This window comes from Pecten maximus, chromosome 3, assembly GCF_902652985.1.
Source record: "Pecten maximus chromosome 3, xPecMax1.1, whole genome shotgun sequence".
Classification (NCBI taxonomy): Eukaryota; Metazoa; Mollusca; class Bivalvia; order Pectinida; family Pectinidae; genus Pecten; species Pecten maximus.
The window spans coordinates 29,550,551-29,574,466 of NC_047017.1; the positions used below are offsets into that span (position 1 = coordinate 29,550,551).

At 35.9% G+C, this 23,916-nt stretch overlaps 1 protein-coding gene across 5 annotated transcripts in view; it reads left to right on the plus strand.

Moving 5' to 3' along the window:
• The first annotated feature begins 9,043 nt into the window (after positions 1 to 9,043).
• Positions 9,044 to 23,916, plus strand: part of LOC117323851 — a 32,574-nt gene continuing 17,701 nt past the window's right edge. For 2 of the 5 annotated variants that reach the window (XM_033879349.1, XM_033879351.1), the window contains exon 1: positions 9,151 to 9,277. In XM_033879349.1, coding sequence (XP_033735240.1) covers positions 9,246 to 9,277 — 32 coding nt within the window. In that variant the 5' untranslated portion in view covers positions 9,151 to 9,245. Of the gene's footprint in view, positions 9,278 to 14,927; positions 15,232 to 23,916 lie in introns of those variants that run through there. The other 3 variants (XM_033879350.1, XM_033879347.1, XM_033879348.1) reach the window with 3 other exon arrangements.

Genomic DNA, 23,916 nt, shown 5'->3' on the forward strand with positions numbered 1-23,916 from the left:
ACATATCAACTTAACTGTAATAGAGAATACCGACATATTAACTTAACTGTAACAGAGAATACCGACATATCAACTTAACTGTAATGGGGAATACCGACATATTAACTTAACTGTAATGGAGAATACCGACATATTAACTTAACTGTAACAGAGAATACCGACATATTAACTTAACTGTAATAGAGAAAACCGACATATTAACTTAACTGTAATGGATAATACCTACATATTAACTTAACTGTAATGGAGAATACCGACATATTAACTTAACTGTAACAGAGAATACCGACATATTAACTTAACTGCAATAGAGATAACCGACATATTAACTTAACTGTAATGGAGAATACCGACATATCAACTTAACTGTAACAGAGAATACCGACATATTAACTTAACTGTAACAGAGAATACCGACATATTAACTTAACTGTAATAGAGAAAACCGACATATTAACTTAACTGTAATGGAGAATACCGACATATTAACTTAACTGTAATGGAGAATACCTACATAATAACTTAACTGTAATAGAGAAAAAAGACATATTAACTTAACTGTAACAGAGAATACCGACATATTAACTTAACTGTAATGGAGAATACCGACATATTAACTTAACTGTAATAGAGAAAACCGACATATTAACTTAACTGTAATGGATAATACCTACATATTAACTTAACTGTAATGGAGAATACCTACATATTAACTTAACTGTAATGGAGAATACCGACATATCAACTTAACTGTAACAGAGAATACCGACATATTAACTTAACTGTAATGGAGAATACCGACATATTAACTTAACTGTAATGGAGAATACCGACATATCAACTTAACTGTAATGGAGAATACCTACATATTAACTTAACTGTAACAGAGAATACCGACATATTAACTTAACTGTAATGGAGAATACCGACATATCAACTTAACTGTAATGGAGAATACCGACATATTAACTTAACTGTAATGGAGAATACCGACATATTAACTTAACTGTAATGTAGAATACCGACATATTAACTTAACTGTAATGGAGAATATCGACATATTAACTTAACTGTAATGGAGAATACCTACATATTAACTTAACTGTAATAGAGAATACCGACATATTAACTTAACTGTAACAGAGAATACCGACATATCAACTTAACTGTAATGGAGAATACCGACATATTAACTTAACTGTAATGGAGAATACCGACATATTAACTTAACTGTAACAGAGAATACCGACATATTAACTTAACTGTAATGGAGAATACCGACATATTAACTTAACTGTAATGGAGAATACCGACATATTAACTTAACTGTAATGGAGAATACCGACATATTAACTTAACTGTAACAGAGAATACCGACATATTAACTTAACTGTAATAGAGATAACCGACATATTAACTTAACTGTAATGGAGAATACCGACATATCAACTTAACTGTAACAGAGAATACCGACATATTAACTTAACTGTAACAGAGAATACCGACATATTAACTTAACTGTAATGGATAATACCTACATATTAACTTAACTGTAATGGATAATACCGACATATTAACTTAACTGTAATGGAGAATACCGACATATTAACTTAACTGTAATAGAGATAACCGACATATTAACTTAACTGTAATGGATAATACCTACATATTAACTTAACTGTAATGGAGAATACCGACATATTAACTTAACTGTAATGGAGAATACCGACATATTGACTTAACTGTAATGGAGAATACCGACATATTAACTTAACTGTAATGGATAATACCTACATATTAACTTAACTGTAATGGAGAATACCGACATATTAACTTAACTGTAATGGAGAATACCGACATATTAACTTAACTGTAATGGAGAATACCTACATATTAACTTAACTGTAATGGATAATACCGACATATTAACTTAACTGTAATGGAGAATACCGACATATCAACTTAACTGTAATGGAGAATACCGACATATTAACTTAACTGTAATGGAGAATACCTACATATTAACTTAACTGTAATGGAGAATACCGACATATTAACTTAACTGTAATGGAGAATACCGACATATTAACTTAACTGTAATGGAGAATACCGACATATTAACTTAACTGTAATGGAGAATACCGACATATCAACTTAACTGTAATAGAGAATACCGACATATTAACTTAACTGTAACAGAGAATACCGACATATTAACTTAACTGTAACAGAGAATACCGACATATTAACTGAACTGTAATGGAGAATACCGACATATTAACTTAACTGTAACAGAGAATACCGACATATTAACTTAACTGTAACAGAGAATACCGACATATTAACTTAACTGTAATGGAGAATACCGACATATTAACTTAACTGTAATGGAGAATACCGACATATCAACTTAACTGTAATGGAGAATACCTACATATTAACTTAACTGTAACAGAGAATACCGACATATTAACTTAACTGTAATATAGAGAATACCGACATATTAACTTAACTGTAATGGAGAATACCGACATATTAACTTAACTGTAACAGAGAATACCGACATATTAACTTAACTGTAATGGAGAATACCGACATATTAACTTAACTGTAATGGAGAATACCTACATATTAACTTAACTGTAATAGAGAATACCGACATATCAACTTAACTGTAATGGAGAATACCTACATATTAACTTAACTGTAACAGAGAATACCGACATATTAACTTAACTGTAATGGAGAATACCGACATATCAACTTAACTGTAACAGAGAATACCGACATATTAACTTAACTGTAATGGAGAATATCGACATATTAACTTAACTGTAATGGAGAATACCTACATATTAACTTAACTGTAATAGAGAATACCGACATATTAACTTAACTGTAACAGAGAATACCGACATATCAACTTAACTGTAATGGAGAATACCGACATATTAACTTAACTGTAATGGAGAATACCGACATATTAACTTAACTGTAACAGAGAATACCGACATATTAACTTAACTGTAATAGAGAAAACCGACATATTAACTTAACTGTAATGGATAATACCTACATATTAACTTAACTGTAATGGAGAATACCGACATATTAACTTAACTGTAACAGAGAATACCGACATATTAAATTAACTGTAATGGAGAATACCGACATAATTAACTTAACTGTAATGGAGAATAGCGACATATCAACTTAACTGTAATGGAGAATACCGACATATCAACTTAACTGTAATGGAGAATACCTACATATTAACTTAACTGTAATGGAGAATACCGACATAATTAACTTAACTGTTATGGAGAATACCGACATTTTAACTTAACTGTAATGGAGAATACCGACATAATTAACTTAACTGTAATGTAGAATACCGACATATTAACTTAACTGTAACAGAGAATACCGAAATATTAACTTAACTGTAATATAGAGAAAACCGACATATTAACTTAACTGTAATGGAGAATGCCGACATATTAACTTAACTGTAATGGAGAATACCGACATATAAACTTAACTGTAACAGAGAATACCGACATATTAACTTAACTGTAACAGAGAATACCGACATATTAACTGAACTGTAATGGAGAATACCGACATATTAACTTAACTGTAACAGAGAATACCGACATATTAACTTAACTGTAACAGAGAATACCGACATATTAACTTAACTGTAATGGAGAATACCGACATATTAACTTAACTGTAATGGAGAATACCGACATATCAACTTAACTGTAATGGAGAATACCTACATATTAACTTAACTGTAACAGAGAATACCGACATATTAACTTAACTGTAATGGAGAATACCGACATATCAACTTAACTGTAATGGAGAATACCGACATATTAACTTAACTGTAATGGAGAATACCTACATATTAACTTAACTGTAATGGAGAATACCGACATATTAACTTAACTGTAATGGAGAATACATACATATTAACTTAACTGTAATGGAGAATACCGACATATCAACTTAACTGTAATGGAGAATACCGACATATCAACTTAACTGTAATGGAGAATACCTACATATTAACTTAACTGTAATGGAGAATACCGACATATTAACTTAACTGTAATGGAGAATACCGACATATTAACTTAACTGTAATGGAGAATACCGACATAATTAACTTAACTGTAATGTAGAATACCGACATATTAACTTAACTGTAATGGAGAATACCGACATATTAACTTAACTGTAATAGAGAAATACCGACATATTAACTTAACTGTAATGGAGAATACCGACATATTAACTTAACTGTACATGAGAAAACCGACATATTAACTTAACTGTATGGAGAATACCGACATATTAACTTAACTGTAATGGAGAATACCGACATATAAACTTAACTGTAACAGAGAATACCGACATATTAACTTAACTGTAATATAGAGAATACCGACATATTAACTTAACTGTAATGGAGAATACCGACATATCAACTTAACTGTAATGGAGAATACCTACATATTAACTTAACTGTAACAGAGAATACCGACATATTAACTTAACTCTGTAATGGAGAATACCGACATATCAACTTAACTGTAATGGAGAATACCGACATATTAACTTAACTGTAATGAAGAATACCGACATATTAACTTAACTGTAATGGAGAATATCGACATATTAACTTAACTGTAATGGAGAATACCGACATATTAACTTAACTGTAACAGAGAATACCGACATATCAACTTAACTGTAATGGAGAATACCGACATATTAACTTAACTGTAATGGAGAATACCGACATATTAACTTAACTGTAATGGAGAATACCGACATATTAACTTAACTGTAACAGAGAATACCGACATATTAACTTAACTGTAATAGAGAAACCGACATATTAACTTAACTGTAATGGATAATACCTACATATTAACTTAACTGTAATGGAGAATACCGACATATTAACTTAACTGTAACAGAGAATACCGACATATTAACTTAACTGCAATAGAGATAACCGACATATTAACTTAACTGTAATGGAGAATACCGACATATTAACTTAACTGTAATGGATAATACCTACATATTAACTTAACTGTAATGGAGAATACATACATATTAACTTAACTGTAATAGAGAATACCGACATATCAACTTAACTGTAACAGAGAATACCGACATATTAACTTAACTGTAACAGAGAATACCGACATATTAACTTAACTGTAATAGAGAAAACCGACATATTAACTTAACTGTAATGGATAATACCTACATATTAACTTAACTGTAATGGAGAATACATACATATTAACTTAACTGTAATGGAGAATACCGACATATCAACTTAACTGTAATGGAGAATACCGACATATCAACTTAACTGTAATGGAGAATACCTACATATTAACTTAACTGTAATGGAGAATACCGACATAATTAACTTAACTGTTATGGAGAATACCGACATATTAACTTAACTGTAATGGAGAATACCGACATAATTAACTTAACTGTAATGTAGAATACCGACATATTAACTTAACTGTAACAGAGAATACCGAAATATTAACTTAACTGTAATATAGAGAAAACCGACATATTAACTTAACTGTAATGGAGAATGCCGACATATTAACTTAACTGTAACAGAGAAAACCGACATATTAACTTAACTGTTATGGAGAATACCGACATATTAACTTAACTGTAATGGAGAATACCGACATATAAACTTAACTGTAACAGAGAATACCGACATATTAACTTAACTGTAACAGAGAATACCGACATATTAACTTAACTGTAATGGAGAATACCGACATATCAACTTAACTGTAATGGAGAATACCTACATATTAACTTAACTGTAACAGAGAATACCGACATATTAACTTAACTCTGTAATGGAGAATACCGACATATCAACTTAACTGTAATGGAGAATACCGACATATTAACTTAACTGTAATGAAGAATACCGACATATTAACTTAACTGTAACAGAGAATACCGACATATTAACTTAACTGTAATGGAGAATACCGACATATTAACTTAACTGTAACAGAGAATACCGACATATCAACTTAACTGTAATAGAGAATACCGACATATTAACTTAACTGTAACAGAGAATACCGACATATTAACTTAACTGTAATGGAGAATATCGACATATTAACTTAACTGTAATGGAGAATACCGACATATTAACTTAACTGTAACAGAGAATACCGACATATCAACTTAACTGTAATGGAGAATACCGACATATTAACTTAACTGTAATGGAGAATACCGACATATTAACGTAACTGTAACAGAGAATACCGACATATTAACTTAACTGTAATAGAGAAAACCGACATATTAACTTAACTGTAATGGAGAATACCGACATATTAACTTAACTGTAACAGAGAATACCGACATATTAACTTAACTGTAACAGAGAATACCGACATATTAACTTAACTGTAACAGAGAATACCGACATATTAACTTAACTGTAATAGAGAAAACCGACATATTAACTTAACTGTAATGGAGAATACCGACATATTAACTTAACTGTAATGGAGAATACCTACATAATAACTTAACTGTAATAGAGAAAACCGACATATTAACTTAACTGTAACAGAGAATACCTACATATTAACTTAACTGTAATGGAGAATACCGACATATTAACTTAACTGTAATGGAGAATACCGACATATTAACTTAACTGTAATAGATAATATCTACATATTAACTTAACTGTAACAGAGAATACCGACATATTAACTTAACTGTAACAGAGAATACCGACATATTGACTTAACTGTAATGGAGAATACCGACATATTAACTTAACTGTAACAGAGAATACCGACATATTAACTTAACTGTAACAGAGAATACCGACATATTAACTTAACTGTAACAGAGAATACCGACATATTAACTTAACTGTTATAGAGAATACCTACATATTAACTGAACTGTTATAGAGAATACCGACATATTAACTTAACTGTAATGGAGAATACCGACATATTAACTTAACTGTAATGGATAATACCTACATATTAACTTAACTGTAATAGAGAATACCTACATATTAACTTAACTGTAACAGAGAATACCGACATATTAACTTAACTGTAACAGAGAATACCGACATATTAACTTAACTGTAACAGAGAATACCGACATATTAACTTAACTGTAATGGAGAATACCGACATATAATTTTAACTGTAACAGAGAATACCGACATATTAACTTAACTGTAACAGAGAATACCGACATATTAACTTAACTGTAATGGAGAATACCGACATATTAACTTAACTGTAATGGAGAATACCGACTTATTAACTTAACTGTAATGGAGAATACCAACATAGTAGCTGTAATTCTTACTAAAAATCGGTAAAACGAGGACAAAATACGAATATTTGACATGCTTTTTAACTATCAGAACAGGTAACAACACATCTCAGTCCTTTAACGCCCCATTTAGATTAATTATTAATGAGTTGATTTAGAATATTATATTCAAGAGAGTATATCCTCAAGGCAGAAACGTGATGCAATCAATATTTGTTTTGTGAATATCCCATTTCTAGTTAGTAACATTCCTGATCCTCTACTTCTGGTATTTACATGTTATAGTCTATCCGATGACCAAGGGATTGTTCCTAATAGCAAGTTTCCTGTGTTGTATATCGCCAATTGTCAAAAATACTTATACAACATGTGGATTAGACATAAGATAAAAATGTGATATATTTTCGTTCATATGTCTGGTTGAGGGAGGACGTGCTATGACACAGACTTAAATTTTATTGTATATGGCGGGTGTTGTCGTTGAAGCTGAAGACGCTTACCGCTTCGGACGACAGGTCCTATTCTCATTGTTCTTTTCAATTGCCTCAAGTAAATTTCTCGATCGATTTTCAGTTAGAATTACTATTTCATTAACACATCATTTCTCTCGTTGTTTTCATTGCTAAACTGCATATCAGATCTGGAAATATGAATTTGACTGAGGACTAGCGCATGAATGAGGGAGTGTGCTGGGTATGGCGGAGGACTAGTGTGTGAATGAGGATGTGTGCTGGGTATGGCTGAGGACTAGCGTGTCAATGAGGATGTGTGCTGGGTATGGCCGAGGACTAGCGTGTGAATGAGGATGTGTGCTGGGTATGGCTGAGGACTAGCGTGTGAATGAGGATGTGTGCTGGGTATGGCTGAGGACTAGTGTGTGAATGAGGATGTGTGCTGGGTATGGCTGAGGACTAGCGTGTCAATGAGGATGTGTGCTGGGTATGGCTGAGGACTAGCGTGTCAATGAGGATGTGTGCTGGGTATGGCTGAGGACTAGCGTGTCAATGAGGATGTGTGCTGGGTATGGCTGAGGACTAGCGTGTCAATGAGGATGTGTGCTGGGTATGGCTGAGGATTAGTGTATGAATGAGGATGTGTGCTGGGTATGGCTGAGAACTAGCGTGTGAATGAGGATGTGTGCTGGGTATGAATGAGGAATAGCGTATGAATGAGGGTGTGCTGGGTATGAATGAGGAATAGCGTATGAATGAGAGTTGGTGCTGGGTATGGGAACTGTTGTTGGTGGGTGAGTGTTTCGTCATATATGCGCACTTGTAGTGTTATCAGCATGTGAAATACACGATAAAGATAGATATCAATATTGCTATTTATATACAACGGTATATCTATAGACCCCTGTTATACAGGGGGAGAACAATAGATTCACATTATACGTGACCATGAGAAAAAAATCCGGATGCGTTAACAGTGTATTGGGTATAGCGTAAGCTGCCATACACTCGTCGATACCTTATGTGTTAATACGGCCCAATAAGTCTGTCTAAACCCTGAAAGACCATTATCTTTTTCATTGTTTTTGTCTGCGAGTATTTATTATATTAACGTGTTATATCAGATCATGGCTACCTTTACAAATAGTTTGACCGTTGTTAACACCTTGATCTGTTATATAGGTATACAATGTATATCAACACCAAGCCTTGGTTGCACGGCCCTCTCTAATCTCCTTTGTATTTGGCAGACAAATTAATGCTACTTTAGTTTGCGTATCAAAGTAGCTTTAGCAAGTGATTTTAATAAGTTTTCTAGTCCAGTGTTCTACACATGTGGGTACAGAACGGGAGGAGCCTTAGTAACACCGCCACTGGAACATCGAAGATACAGACATGACTACATTTCCACCTATAGACAGTCACAGGTTAGTCATTTTACTGTACCACCTATAGACAGTCACAGGTTAGTCATTATACTGTACCACCTATAGACAGTCACATGTTAGTCATTTTACTGTACTACCTATAGATTGGTTTGGTTTGGTTTATTTTGTTTAACGTCCTATTAACAGCTAAGGTCATTTAAGGACGGCCTCCCGTGCGTGCGACGTGCATGCGTGTGGCGAGTGCGTATGTGTGTTTTGGGAGGCTGCGGTATGTTCGTGTTAAGTCTCCTTGTGATAGGCCGGAACGTTTGCCGATTTATAGTGCTACCTCACTGAAGCATACTGCCGAAGACACCCAGCAGCACACCCCACCCTGTCACATTATACTGACAACGGGCGAACCAGTCGTCCCACTCCTAATATGCTGAGCGCTAAGCAGGAGCAGCAACTACCATTTTTAAAGATTCTGGTATGTCTTGGCCAGGGGACAGAACCCAAAGCCTTCCTCACAGGGGCGAACACTCTACTAAAGGCCAAAAGTGAGGCATTGTCAAGGTAGACATTAGGAAGAAGAAAGTTGATCAGAAAGAAGAGAAAGATAAGATCCCAAATTTAGTCGCCTTTTACGATCATGCAATGGGGGCAGCAGGTACAATTCTTACGCCCTACCTGCAGGGCAGGTACTACCTATAGACAGTCACAGGTTAATAGTCATTTTACTGTACCACCCATAGACAGTCACAAGTTAGTCATTTTACTATACAACCCATAGACAGTCACAGGTTAGTCATTTTACTGTACCACCTATAGACAGTCACAAGTTAGTCATTTTACTATACAACCCATAGACAGTCACAGGTTAGTCATTTTACTATACAACCCATAGACAGTCACAGGTTAGTCATTTTACTGTACCACCCATAGACAGTCACAAGTTAGTCATTTTACTATACAACCCATAGACAGTCACAGGTTAGTCATTTTACTGTACCACCCATAGACAGTCACAGGTTAGTCATTTTACTGTATCACCTATAGACAGTCACAGGTTAGTCATTTTACTGTACCACCTATAGACAGTCACAGGTTAGTCATTTTACTGTATCACCTATAGACAGTCACAGGTTAGTCATTTTACTATACAACCCATAGACAGTCACAGGTTAGTCATTTTACTGTACCACCTATAGATAGTCACATGCTATTCATTATACAATTATTTTAAATCTACTTATATGATGTCGAAATTATATCTAATTTGAAATCATTTTTGACAAAGGGACGAATGAAATATAATAAATTATTTTAAAATTTAGTTAAAATATATATCAGATTTTATATCCAAAACTGTTCCTAGGTCTGTCTATATTACACATATTTGCCCTTTGGCACCAACTCTGTTTACCTGTTGACGTAGTTGATCTGATATTAATGGTACATGTTGTACATGGTTATCTAATATTGTCTTAGGCTATATGACAGCCGTCTTCCGTATTATCATGTACCAATCAATCATATACACTCATACCTAGGACTTAGTACTATATAAGATTAGATATTATTGTACCATTTAGTCGGTTTCCAAGGACTGGACTAAGCAGTTCTACACACTTAAATAAACCAAGATACAACTACTTGGACTCCGTCTTCCTCTCTTACACCATACACAACATTTCTACAAGTGACTACAAAACCTTGTAGTTCACATTACTGTACCACCTATAGACAGTCACAGGTTATTCATTTTTACTGTACCACCTATAGACAGTCACAGGATAGTCATTATACTGTACCACCCATAGATAGTCACATGTTAGTCATTATACTGTACCATCTGTAGACAGTCATATGTTAGTCATTTTACTGTACCTCCTATAGACAATCAGAAACTGGTCATTTTACTGTACCACCCATGAACAGTCACAGGTTAGATATATCATTATTACGTCATTGGTTAATCACAATTCGTTTTTATTTTTGTCATGTATGAATATGAACAGGTTGGAACTAATTTACTAATGATTTACCGTCGTGTTAATGCTACATTATGGTGAAAAATACAGATAAAATGGTTTTGCCGCACATACATGAAAACATGTTATGGTATTTACTTTAAATCCTGATACTTTCTGTTTTCTCCTTGTACTTTTTCAAGAGTCTCCATGCAAATCTGTATTTTGTTAATATTTTGCCCGCGTTTTACCGATTTTTAATTAGAGTTACGGTCATAATATAAGTATGTGTTCTCAGTTTTTTACCACGCATAAAATGTATATTATCACAGGGTAGCAGAATTGACCACGGGTTGGTAGAATTGATCACGGGTTAGCAGAATTGATCACGGGTTAGCAGAATTTATTACGGGTTAGCATAATGTATCACAGGTTAGCAGAATGTATCACAAGTTAGTAGAATATATAGCAGATTGGTAGAATTTATCACAGGTTAGTAGAATAGATAAAGGATGGCAATGATATTAAATCGCAGTTTGTACCTTCATACAGTCATCTGACTGCAAAATCCATCGACATCGTCAGCCAGGACCACCTCTCACTGGGCGTTTCGACCCCTATCCTGGAACGCCCTAAATCACTGCCCGTCGATGGATGGCTTCAAGCTCTTGTCCTCCCTTCTCCACCAAAGCCAGCTGCACGACTTCTCTGCTGTTGTTGCCAGTCGTTGTACAGCTGCCCTTCGGTCTTTCCCCGGATGCCTTACAGCAGCAAAAATCCTCCACATGGACTTTGCAGGGAATCCTCTACACCCCATCTCTACTGGCATGACCCACACACACCATCCTTTTGCTCTCACGTCATCACAAGGTTGGCGTACTTCTCTCTTTTCCGTTCGTATGCCTCTTGACAACGCTCCTCCCAGGGGACAGTCAGCTCAATCATTATCATTCTCTTCCCTTGCTGTGACCAGAGTAGAATATCTGGACGAAGGTTGCTTTGGATGACCTCTGGGAAAAAACAGTCTTTGTCCCAAGTCAACCCGAATCTCCCAGTTCTGAGCTCCGTCCAGTATCCCTCCCTGATGTGCTGCTGTTTTGCTGCCCTATCTCTCCAGATCTTACAAAGTTGATGTAGGGTTGTTGTTTCATACATCTCCTCTTTTTGTGCCTTTCTTTCTCCAGCGTGTCTGCTAGTTTCCAGAGAACCTTGGTGTGCCTCCATGTATATCTCCCCTGGGTCAAAGCAGTGTTGCACGATGACAGTACATGGGTCAGGTTACCCAGACGATCACATAGCGAGCAGGTGGGGTTTCTGTCATTCCCCATCGATGCAAGTTGGTAGGTGTTGGTAGAACATCGTACACTGAACGCAGGATGAACTGGATTCTACATGGTTGCAACTTCCAGATGTCTGACCATGTAAGACGCCTTTCAGTTGTCTTCCATCTGGTCCATGCACCCTGTGCTCCCATTTCCACCATCTATGCCTTCCGGATCTCTTCTTCTATCTTCCTGATGTTGTCTTGGACCATCTTCCTCCTACCAACCGTGTCCGCTGTTCCGCACCTTTGCACTTGATTAGAATTGTTTAAATCTTTCCAATTATGTGAGATAAATATCTTGATACTTTTTCAAAGACAGTTTATGGATTATTTTTCGAACAAATATTTTATCCATAAACCGAACAAAATGTTTCCTTAAAGTGAACTGCAATAGACGGTAGTTTTTACATGGGCTCCTGATAACAACACGTTATTATTTAACTGAAGTTAATAATTCAAAACAAACACCCTCACCCCACTCCCACTTCATAGCTAAAGAATACATTTTACTAGGCCATTATCGTGTTTATACGAGAATGTGGTGTGACGTCACCATTCCATTATTTAACTTAACAGGGTGTGGGCAAATCATGAAGTGGACACTCGTGTCCTTTAAAAAGGGAACTGCGATAGTATTAAGTATTTATAAAGTGACTATCCATAAAGATATACTTCCAGGACCTATACGGAGGTGAATCTATCATTTTATATCGTTACTTATATCACACAAAACTATATATTCCTTCGATAAATCCTCGATAAAATAAAGATCTATATCCCATCATGAAATGTTTTACGACAAAACGATAGCTCATTATACACTAGAACTTGTTTAAACTTCGGTAAGATATCAACAGAGAAGGCCCTTTGTATACTATACCTTTGGAGCGTGCGCTTTATAAGATATTACGATTGTTTAAGTTGGATTAACAGTCAAAGAGATAGACATATTGTCCTACCGAATTTATGCGAAGACAGTGCCTATCTTCAATGATTTACTGCCATTCGTAAATGTTACATCTTAAGAATTGGTAACGAGTCTTGATACACTCTGTGAGACAAGAAGGAACGGAAACTTAAGTCTTACATAGAAAACCCTCATCAACTGAATACATTAATTCTTCGTCGTAAAATTGATCTTACTGAATGGATATTTATACTTGTCTCCTTAAAACTGCAAATGAATACAGATAAACCAAGCGTCTTCTTCCCTAAAACGCTTCATAATTTCTGATAGGCGATTCCCAAAGTCATTTTTATCCGATTATGATAATTTGAGGGGGAGCCCTTCAAACTGAATTCCTGGTTCATCCTACTGCCATCATATTTCTGATTAACATTTTATGTATGTAGACATCACATTTCTAATTATCATTTGCTATATGTAGACACCACATTTCTGATTGTCGTTTGATAACTGTAGACATCCTATCAGTCTGTCATAGCGACCATTTGATAGCTGTAGACGTCACATTTCTAATAACCATTTGATAACTGTAGACATCACATTTCTGTCGCCTTATTTGAGCTTCGATTTAAAGCTGACCGCTGTCTCAGATTCGTATGATATTTATCCACACTATGATAAAGTATAGATATAATGTTCATCTCTGACACCCGTATTGTTTTCTAGATTAAAGTAGGTATATACGTTATCTGCCGCATATAACACGGTAAAAAGAAATCAATTTCCGATATGAATGTATTTGACACTGAGAGTAAGATAAATACAAGCGAGGTGGCATTGGATGTTTACCCGTCGTCAGACCCTAGATAATGGAGTCTGTCGGACAGGTAATTATTAGTTTATACAATCAATTACTGCTCACAGTAGACGGGCATACAAATAACTGGCCAGCGTTGTCTCAAGGACTCCACAAGTCTTAAAATCAATTAAACTCTAGAGTTATAGATATACACTGATCAGATGTGTTAACGGCTATCTAACACTCCTTACACGGACAACTCCAAGTCCCTTATCATTACAACCTAAGTCTGCTAGATTTCGTACCACTTGGACAATTAAACGCATATTGAAAAGAACGAAAATTGTGTTATTCTAAATACACATGACATTTGGCTTGTGTTTAGTCTACAACGACGAAAAGTCGACGGCAATATAAGTTGATAAAGATTGGTATATATACACCTAAGATAGATATTGGAGTAGGTAGCATTCTATTATCATTTCTATAGGTAATTTTCTATCCTAAAAGATCACCTTAGTCTTTAAATTGCTCCTTTTATTCGACACCCGTAATGTCCTTACAACGACAGACGGATATTGAAAGGAACTATCCTAGTCTGGGACGGATAATCCCAAGCTAAACCAAATACTTTCTATTTCAAATTCCTTACCTACCCCTTTCGCGCTTAATGGGTTGATCTGTTTACACTCTTCACAACTTGCATTGAGACGTTTATAATCGCTCGATTGGGTATTTCTATAGCGGTTGTCAATTTTAAGTTTTACACTACCTACCTGACTACTGTTCATGACAAACTCTGGATAAAGGGAGAGCACCTGTTGTTTCCATGGTGACTAGAACGGAGAAACAAGAATAAGTTCCATATAGGAACAATCATACTGACCAATATCAAGAGAATTAGAACTGTTTGGAATATCCCCGTGATTTGAATATGCCGGGTTCTAGGCCTGGATCCCGAGTGGAGGACTACACAGTGTATGGTCCAGGATATGACGGAGGCTATGATGTGTAAGTTTGAATATTTAAAGCTTATTATATGATTTATAGGGATGTATAATAAATCATATTCACGTTTGTCAATATGATACATAGAGTGACCTACGACACGTTATTCTATAAAGCTGTCCAATGGCGGAGAACATATTATGTTCTATAAGGTATGCTATAAAATTAGGTTAGACGGGAACGACTACAGTCCATTACAAGGGAAAATACGACAGTTTTCTTGTTTAAGATATAGATATATCAATTGATCAGAGACCTATAATAGATAGCATATAGCTCTTTGCATCTCATTTTTTACGGTGTGTTTTAATGAGATATAATACCCCTATTATCAGTTTTTGACGTATTTCCTATAGTTTTTACTAAGGCTCTATAACTGCTCAAGGCAATTAATTGTCTTAGATAGAATCTCCACTGAGTCTATATATACCGATACTAATCTATCGGTGAACTGAACATTTAATACCGACAAACCTGGAGTGGAATGTCCCCGTGTGAACTACATGTATGTACTCTGTGTTGTAGACTGTACATCACATACATACGTAGTTTGTTGGAGTTACCGTTTTGTAAGGAATACAATCCTATCGGTATCTCCACACTATACTCTGGTGTCCATTACTACACGTAAATGTGTACGCCACGCTCAATCCGTACTTTCTATATTGTTAAAGAAGTGCCCTTCAATTCGTATTTGATTTGATTGTACATTGTATTTGGGAAAGGCCTCGTATATACAACAGAACATGTTTCCACTAGAACGTATGCACTTATTAGCGTTCATTGATCAAAATAAATTCTTCATAAAACCCGACGAAATCTACCTGTACAGAAATATTATACAACAGGTAAATAGAGAAATATATCCAACAACACATTTTAGATAAACTGTTGCGACATTTATAATCACCTCCATTGTGATTTCTGACAGCCCCTGACAATTCACTTACCTTATGAATACTTAGATAATTGTTAAGTTTCTTATCACACGAAGACAGCTTTTAAATAACCCGAGGTTATTTAAAGTTTCAATATTGTATATATTATCGCTTTACCTATTTAATCTTGTGTAAACATGAGTCGTATTACTGTTTGGTCTTAAAACATATGTTTAACTGTCATTTAACACATGTTGAGATCACGTGATCTCGCTAAATACTACCTACCCACTGTGTAGGACCTTCCTGTATGATGTAAGTGTGATATGACTGCCTTGTATGACGATGTGTATGACCTTCCTGTATGATGTGTGATATAACTGCCTTGTACCATGATGTGTATGACCTTCCTGTATGATGTAAGTGTGATATGACTGCCTTGTATGACGATGTGTATGATCTTCCTGTATGATGTAAGGATGATATAACTGCCTTGTATGACGATGTGTATGACCTTCCTGTATGATGTAAGTGTGATATAACTGTCTTGTATGACGATGTGCATGACCTTCCTGTATGATGTAAGTGTGATATGACTGCCATGTATGACGATGTGTATGACTTTCCTGTATGATGTAAGTGTGATATGACTGCCTTGTATGACGATGTGTATGACCTTCCTGTATGATGTAAGTGTGGTATGACTGCCTTGTATGGCGATGTGTATGATCTTCCTGTATGATGTAAGTGTGATATGACTGCCTTGTATGACGATGTGTATGACCTTCCTGTATGATGTAAGTGTGATATGACTGCCTTGTATGACGATGTGTATGACCTTCCTGTATGATGTAAGTGTGATATGACTGCCATGTATGACGATGTGTATGACATACATGTACCTGTATGATGTAAGTGTGATATGACTGCCTTGTATGACGATGTGTATAACCTTCCTGTATGATGTAAGTGTGATATGAATACCATGTATGACGATGTGTATGACCTTCCTGCATGATGTACGTGTAATATAACTGCCTTGTATGACGATGTGTATGACCTTCCTGTATGATGTAAGTGTGATATGACTGCCTTGTATGACGATGTGTATGACCTTCCTGTATGATGTAAGTGTGATGTGACTGCCATGTATGACGATGTGTATGACATACATGTACCTGTATGATGTAAGTGTGATATGACTGCCATGTATGACGATGTGTATGACCTTCCTGTATGATGTAAGTGTGATGTGACTGCCATGTATGACGATGTGTATGACATACATGTACCTGTATGATGTAAGGATGATATAACTGCCTTGTATGACGATGTGTATGATCTTCCTGTATGATGTAAGTGTGATATGACTTCCATGTATGACGATGTGTATGATCTTCCTGTATGATGTGTGATATGACTGCCATGTATGACGATGTGTATGACCTTCCTGTATGATGTACGTGTAATATAACTGCCTTGTATGACGATGTGTATGACCTTCCTGTATGATGTAAGTGTGATATGACTGCCATGTATGACGATGTGTATGACATACATGTACCTGTATGATGTAAGGATGATATAACTGCCTTGTATGACGATGTGTATGATCTTCCTGTATGATGTAAGTGTGATATGACTTCCATGTATGACGATGTGTATGATCTTCCTGTATGATGTGTGATATGACTGCCATGTATGACGATGTGTATGACCTTCCTGTATGATGTACGTGTAATATAACTGCCTTGTATGACGATGTGTATGACCTTCCTGTATGATGTAAGTGTGATATGACTGCCATGTATGACGATGTGTATGACATACATGTACCTGTATGATGTAAGGATGATATAACTGCCTTGTATGACGACGTGAAAGACACATTTTAAATGGAAACGACATGCTTGGATGTCTTACGATATGCGTAACGTGGTATATAATGTTACTACTGTACGTGTGATCACGTGATAAACGTGGTATATAATGTAACTACTGTACACATGCCCACTGTTTGTATTACCAAGATGACTTGTAAATATGTGTTCATTGTTATTTATATTAATGTATATACATATATCTATATATTACTGCTTGGTACAACAGTACATATCGGATTACTGAGTCCCTTGTGGACACACAATGTTGTCAATATTCCAAATATCGTAAAATATTCAGAAAAGATTTGTGACATAGGTCATACAATATTCTTCTAGAGCTAACCTGTCTGTAGTAAGTTTTTATATACATCAGTATACTACACTCGATCTACCGGTGGATGCGTCTAAACTGATATATTACCACTTAGAAGGTAGACCTTTATTAGATGTTACACAGCTTATGAAATATGACTGGTGATTTAATACATTGACAATTTGTGGGAGTACAATATTGTGTTTTATCAAACTCTCCAGACTTCACGGTGTTCCAAGTGTAACCTTCAAACTGGAGGAGGATTTCAGGTAGGTTCCATGTAATTCCTAGACACATGTTTTAATTGCTATGTACATATTATAACCTGGAGATGGAGACTTAGTATAGGACCCATAAAACATATCCTTTGATCTGCCCTGGTGGCGCTCGGGAAGCATCCAGGTGTAGAAGTTTTGATTCGTTAATGGACTTTTAAAATTTATGTTACAAGCTTAGACAAAATCTTGATAATATAATGCGCTATACATTTTGTAAGATACATACATCAATATATATACTTTTTAATTTTCTTTCAAATTCACGATCTCATAATGGACTTTACTAATGTAGTTATGTAGAACTGATGGTGACAACGTTAGTTATTCAGGCTTTCGTGGTTACAACATTAAGCTTCTTTTATCCTTGAACATCTTTAATACACAAGTTTAAGAACTTATTGTTGATAACCTTTGCGGGAGAGGTAGATCGTATGCAGTAAAGTCACTGATTATAATGGTCATCATTTGGTGTACCAGTTCACTAAGAGATAGCATATGTCTTTATCAGTCAACATTTCGCCTCTAACCCTTCTACAACACCAAAACATTCCTAAAGGGTCATCTGTATAGCAAAATAATGTTGCATTTCAAAGAATGAATGTCTAACTACATTTGTATTTGCACATAAATAATATACCAAAATGTTTGTTGGACATGTAGTTTCTTACACACCAATAATTTGCTGTAGGTGCTATCAGTTTCTTCTATAGAGTTACTTTGTGGAATAATTCTAAGTCACAAAAATAACAAAACCTGAAAAATAGCCGAGCTGTTATGCTCACAAGTGTTTATAGCAAACGGTAGGGGCATTTGTGATACTTTTATGACATCTGATCATTGTAAGAAGGACCTTTTAAAGACAAATTGTTTAACTGGCAAGTTTGTGGCCTTTTGAAAAAAAATTGGCATGTCTAACCCCTAATTCAACGGTTGAACTTTTTTTTTCTAAATGCAGTCTTCTTTCCATTTCTAGAGTTCTTTATAGTGTCTAATAAGAGCATTTTTGATGCTTCAAATACCTCCTTTTATGCCATATTTGTGTGATATTAATCACGACCGCCATTTGCATTTCAAGGTCAAAATAAAAACAGTGTTCATACAAAATTAAGTCAAATCTGGTCAAACCAATGCTCCTATGTTATGCTTTAGACACTTGTGAGCAAAACGACATGGTTATTTTGTCAATTGTCAATTTGCTATTTCAATCAACCAACATTTCACCTCTTCTCCCTTCTATAATATCAGTTTGCCTCTACTCCCATCTATAATGCCACCATATTTCTTTATCAGTCAACATTTCGCCTCTACTCCCTTCTAAACACCAATATATTTCTTTATCAATCAACATTCCCTTCATACTCAAAACCACAATCAGGCACCGGTATTATCTTCGAAGTCAATCCCCAATCCAGTATGTTCTGTAGACTCAAATCCCCAAACAGGTGTTGTCTTCAGACTCAAAACCTCAAACAGGTATTGTCTTCATACTCAAAACCCCAAACAGATAGAGTTTTCAAACTCAGAACTCCATACATATATTGTCTGTAGACTCAAAACACCAAACAGGTATATTGTCTTTGAACTCCAAACTCCAAACAGGCATTGTTTTCGAACTCAAAACCCCAAACAAGTATTATCCTCAGATTCGAAACCCCAAGCAGATATTGTCTGTAGACTCAAAATCTTAAACAGGTATTGTCTTCGAACCACAAACCCCAAACAGATATTGTCTTTAGGATCAAAACATCAAACAGGTACAGTTTTCAAACTCAAAACCCTCATTTAATGAAATCCTTTGATTATTAAATTATTGAATAGAAGTTAAGACATATTATCTACGATATTCACTTGAAAACATATTTCCTGTTTCCAAATCAAACGACTCTCAATGTGAAAAAGTGACTTTAAAAAATGTCTTACATTGGGTTGTTTCACTGTCATAACCGTAACTAAGGAGATATCGACGGCTGTTTCCAGCCAACTAATTATCATCGTACCGATAATAATAACCTACCGATATTCAACATACAAATATCGCATTTCTCGCGAAATACTCAAAGTGAAAGTTTAATAGATTTTTCCTTTCAAATCATATTCACATATTAAAACGGGCGAAATATTGTAGATCCTATGTCGTTAAGGGATGTTAACGTAACAGAGCGTTTTGCTACATACTGGGTGTTGTACTGCATGCGATATTGATTTATCAGCACGATATTTGTCTAATGTTGAACAGCAATAAATCATCTATACCTATATCTACTGTGTTAATCCTATCGTATTACAATATTATAGTACATTGGTTTTATACCCAAACCAAACAGGCGTGATACAGTGACTGCTGTATAGATCAGTATCGAGGGACCTGGGATCACTGGCTGTGTAATTGACTTACCTTGGGTTCAATCCAATACACACGTCATATAGTCCGGTTACTTCAGCAGTGCTTTAGGATACTAATATCATGACACACTTCTGGCTGCACTTTCTTGATATTGTAGTCAACTTATTACTACATGAATGGTCCATTGCAACCTAGCATCAATGCTTGTTACTTAAACTTAAACACTCTGTTTAGAAACACATGTATTTTGTGAGGAGGGTCATATATCCATTGCACTCGAAGCTTTAGTCTCAAGAAGTACTGGATCCTTGCACTCCAGATAACAAGTCTGAAGAATTACAGGAACCTTGAACTCAAGATAACAAGTGTGAAGAAGTACTGGAACCTTGAACTCCAGATAACCAGTCTGAAGAAGTACTGGAACCTTGCACTCCAGATAACCAGTCTGAAGAATTACTGGAACCTTGAACTCCAGATAACCAGTCTGAAGAAGTACTGGAACCTTGCACCCCAGATAACCAGTCTGAAGAAGTACTGGAACCTTGAACTCCAGATAACCAGTCTGAAGAAGTACTGGAACCTTGCACTCCAGATAACAAGTCTGAAGAAATACTGGAACCTTGCACTCCAGATAACAAGTCTGAAGAAGTACTGGAACCTTGCACTCCAGATAACCAGTCTGAAGAAGTACTGGAACCTTGCACTCCAGATAACCAGTCTGAAGAAGTACAGGAACCTTGCACTCCAGATAACAAGTCTGAAGAAATACTGGAACCTTGCACTCCAGATAACAAGTCTGAAGAAGTACTGGAACCTTGCACTCCAGATAACAAGTCTGAAGAAGTACTGGAACCTTGAACTCCAGATAACAAGTCTGAAGAATAACAGGAACCTTGAACTCCAGATAACCAGTCTGAAGAAATACTGGAACCTTGCACTCCAGATAACCAGTCTGAAGAATTACTGGAACCTTGAACTCCAGATAACAAGTCTGAAGAATTACTGGAACCTTGAACTCCAGATAACAAGTCTGAAGAAGTACTGGAACCTTGAACTCCAGATAACCAGTCTGAAGAAGTACTGGAACCTTGAACTCCAGATAACCAGTCTGAAGAATTACTGGAACCTTGAACTCCAGATAACAAGTGTGAAGAAATACTGGAACCTTGCACTCCAGATAACCAGTCTGAAGAAGTACTGGAACCTTGAACTCCAGATAACCAGTCTGAAGAAGTACTGGAACCTTGAACTCCAGATAACAAGTCTGAAGAATTACCAGAACCTTGAACTCCAGATAACCAGTCTGAAGAATAACAGGAACCTTGAACTCCAGATAACCAGTCTGAAGAATTACTGGAACCTTGAACTCCAGATAACAAGTCTGAAGAAGTACTGGAACCTTGAACTCCAGATAACAAGTGTGAAGAAGTACTGGAACCTTGAACTCCAGATAACCAGTCTGAAGAAGTACTGGAACCTTGCACTCCAGATAACAAGTGTGAAGAAATACTGGAACCTTGAACTCCAGATAACCAGTCTGAAGAAGTACTGGAACCTTGCACTCCAGATAACCAGTCTGAAGAAATACTGGAACCTTGAACTCCAGATAACCAGTCTGAAGAATTACTGGAACCTTGCACTCCAGATAACCAGTCTGAAGAATTACTGGAACCTTGCACTCCAGATAACAAGTGTGAAGAAATACTGGAACCTTGAACTCCAGATAACCAGTCTGAAGAAGTACTGGAACCTTGCACTCCAGATAACCAGTCTGAAGAAATACTGGAACCTTGAACTCCAGATAACCAGTCTGAAGAAGTACTGGAACCTTGCACTCCAGATAACCAGTCTGAAGAATTACCAGAACCTTGCACTCCAGATAACAAGTCTGAAGAATTACTGGAACCTTGAACTCCAGATAACCAGTCTGAAAAAGTACAGGAACCTTGAACTCCAGATAACCAGTCTGAAGACTAAGGACTTGAAGGATTGTACAAAAGACACAAGACAATAGTACTTTAAAGAATGATTGAGAGATGCAGTAGAGCTAAAATGAATTAAAATGCATTATACTGCTGTCAGTATAGCTAAGGTCCTGAGTGTTTATTATAGGAAGCGACCAAAACACTCGAAATAGGTAAAGGAAATGTCAAAATCTGAAGGGGAAGGTACAGTATATTCTGATATTGATACACCCTGGTCTATACTCAGCAATTGGCATTTTACTCGTACTTAATACTATCGGAAAATTATTATTTCCTGGGCTAGAACTGTAGGAGCATAACGTGGGATAAATGATTGGACTTGTTTATGCATACAATGGGTGATAATTAAACTCTGACATTTAAAGTTAATGGGTTAATGGTAAACGTAACACATGGATGACCACAGTACTTAAGTTAAAGCGTATGTGTTTATCAGGATAACACATCAGTTGACATGAGCAAAGAGGAAATCTCAAAACCTTTTAACCTTTTTAAGATATAACTAACATATATCTATATACCAGTCCGGAGCTACAGTTGTATACTAATATAACGATACGGTAGACAAAACAAAACAAAACACATTACCCCGACTGAATAATAAAGTGAGATATTGTAATTTATTTAGCAAGGTTTATATAATTTGATATTTAAAAGAAAAAACAAAATACCCGGATATCCATTCCGGAAGGGTAAGCGTCTTTATCGACGACACCCTTCATACAAAACTAGGTCACGACGGCACCCATCATACAAATCTAGGTCACGACGACATTCATCATACAAATCCAGGTCACGACGACACCCAGCATACAAATCTAGGTCACGACGACACCCATCATACAAATCCAGGTCACGACGACATTCATCATACAAATCCAGGTCACGACGACACCCATCATACAAATCCAGGTCACGACGACACCCATCATACAAATCCAGGTCACGACGACACCCATCATACAAATCCAGGTCACGACGACACCCATCATACAAATCTAGGTCAC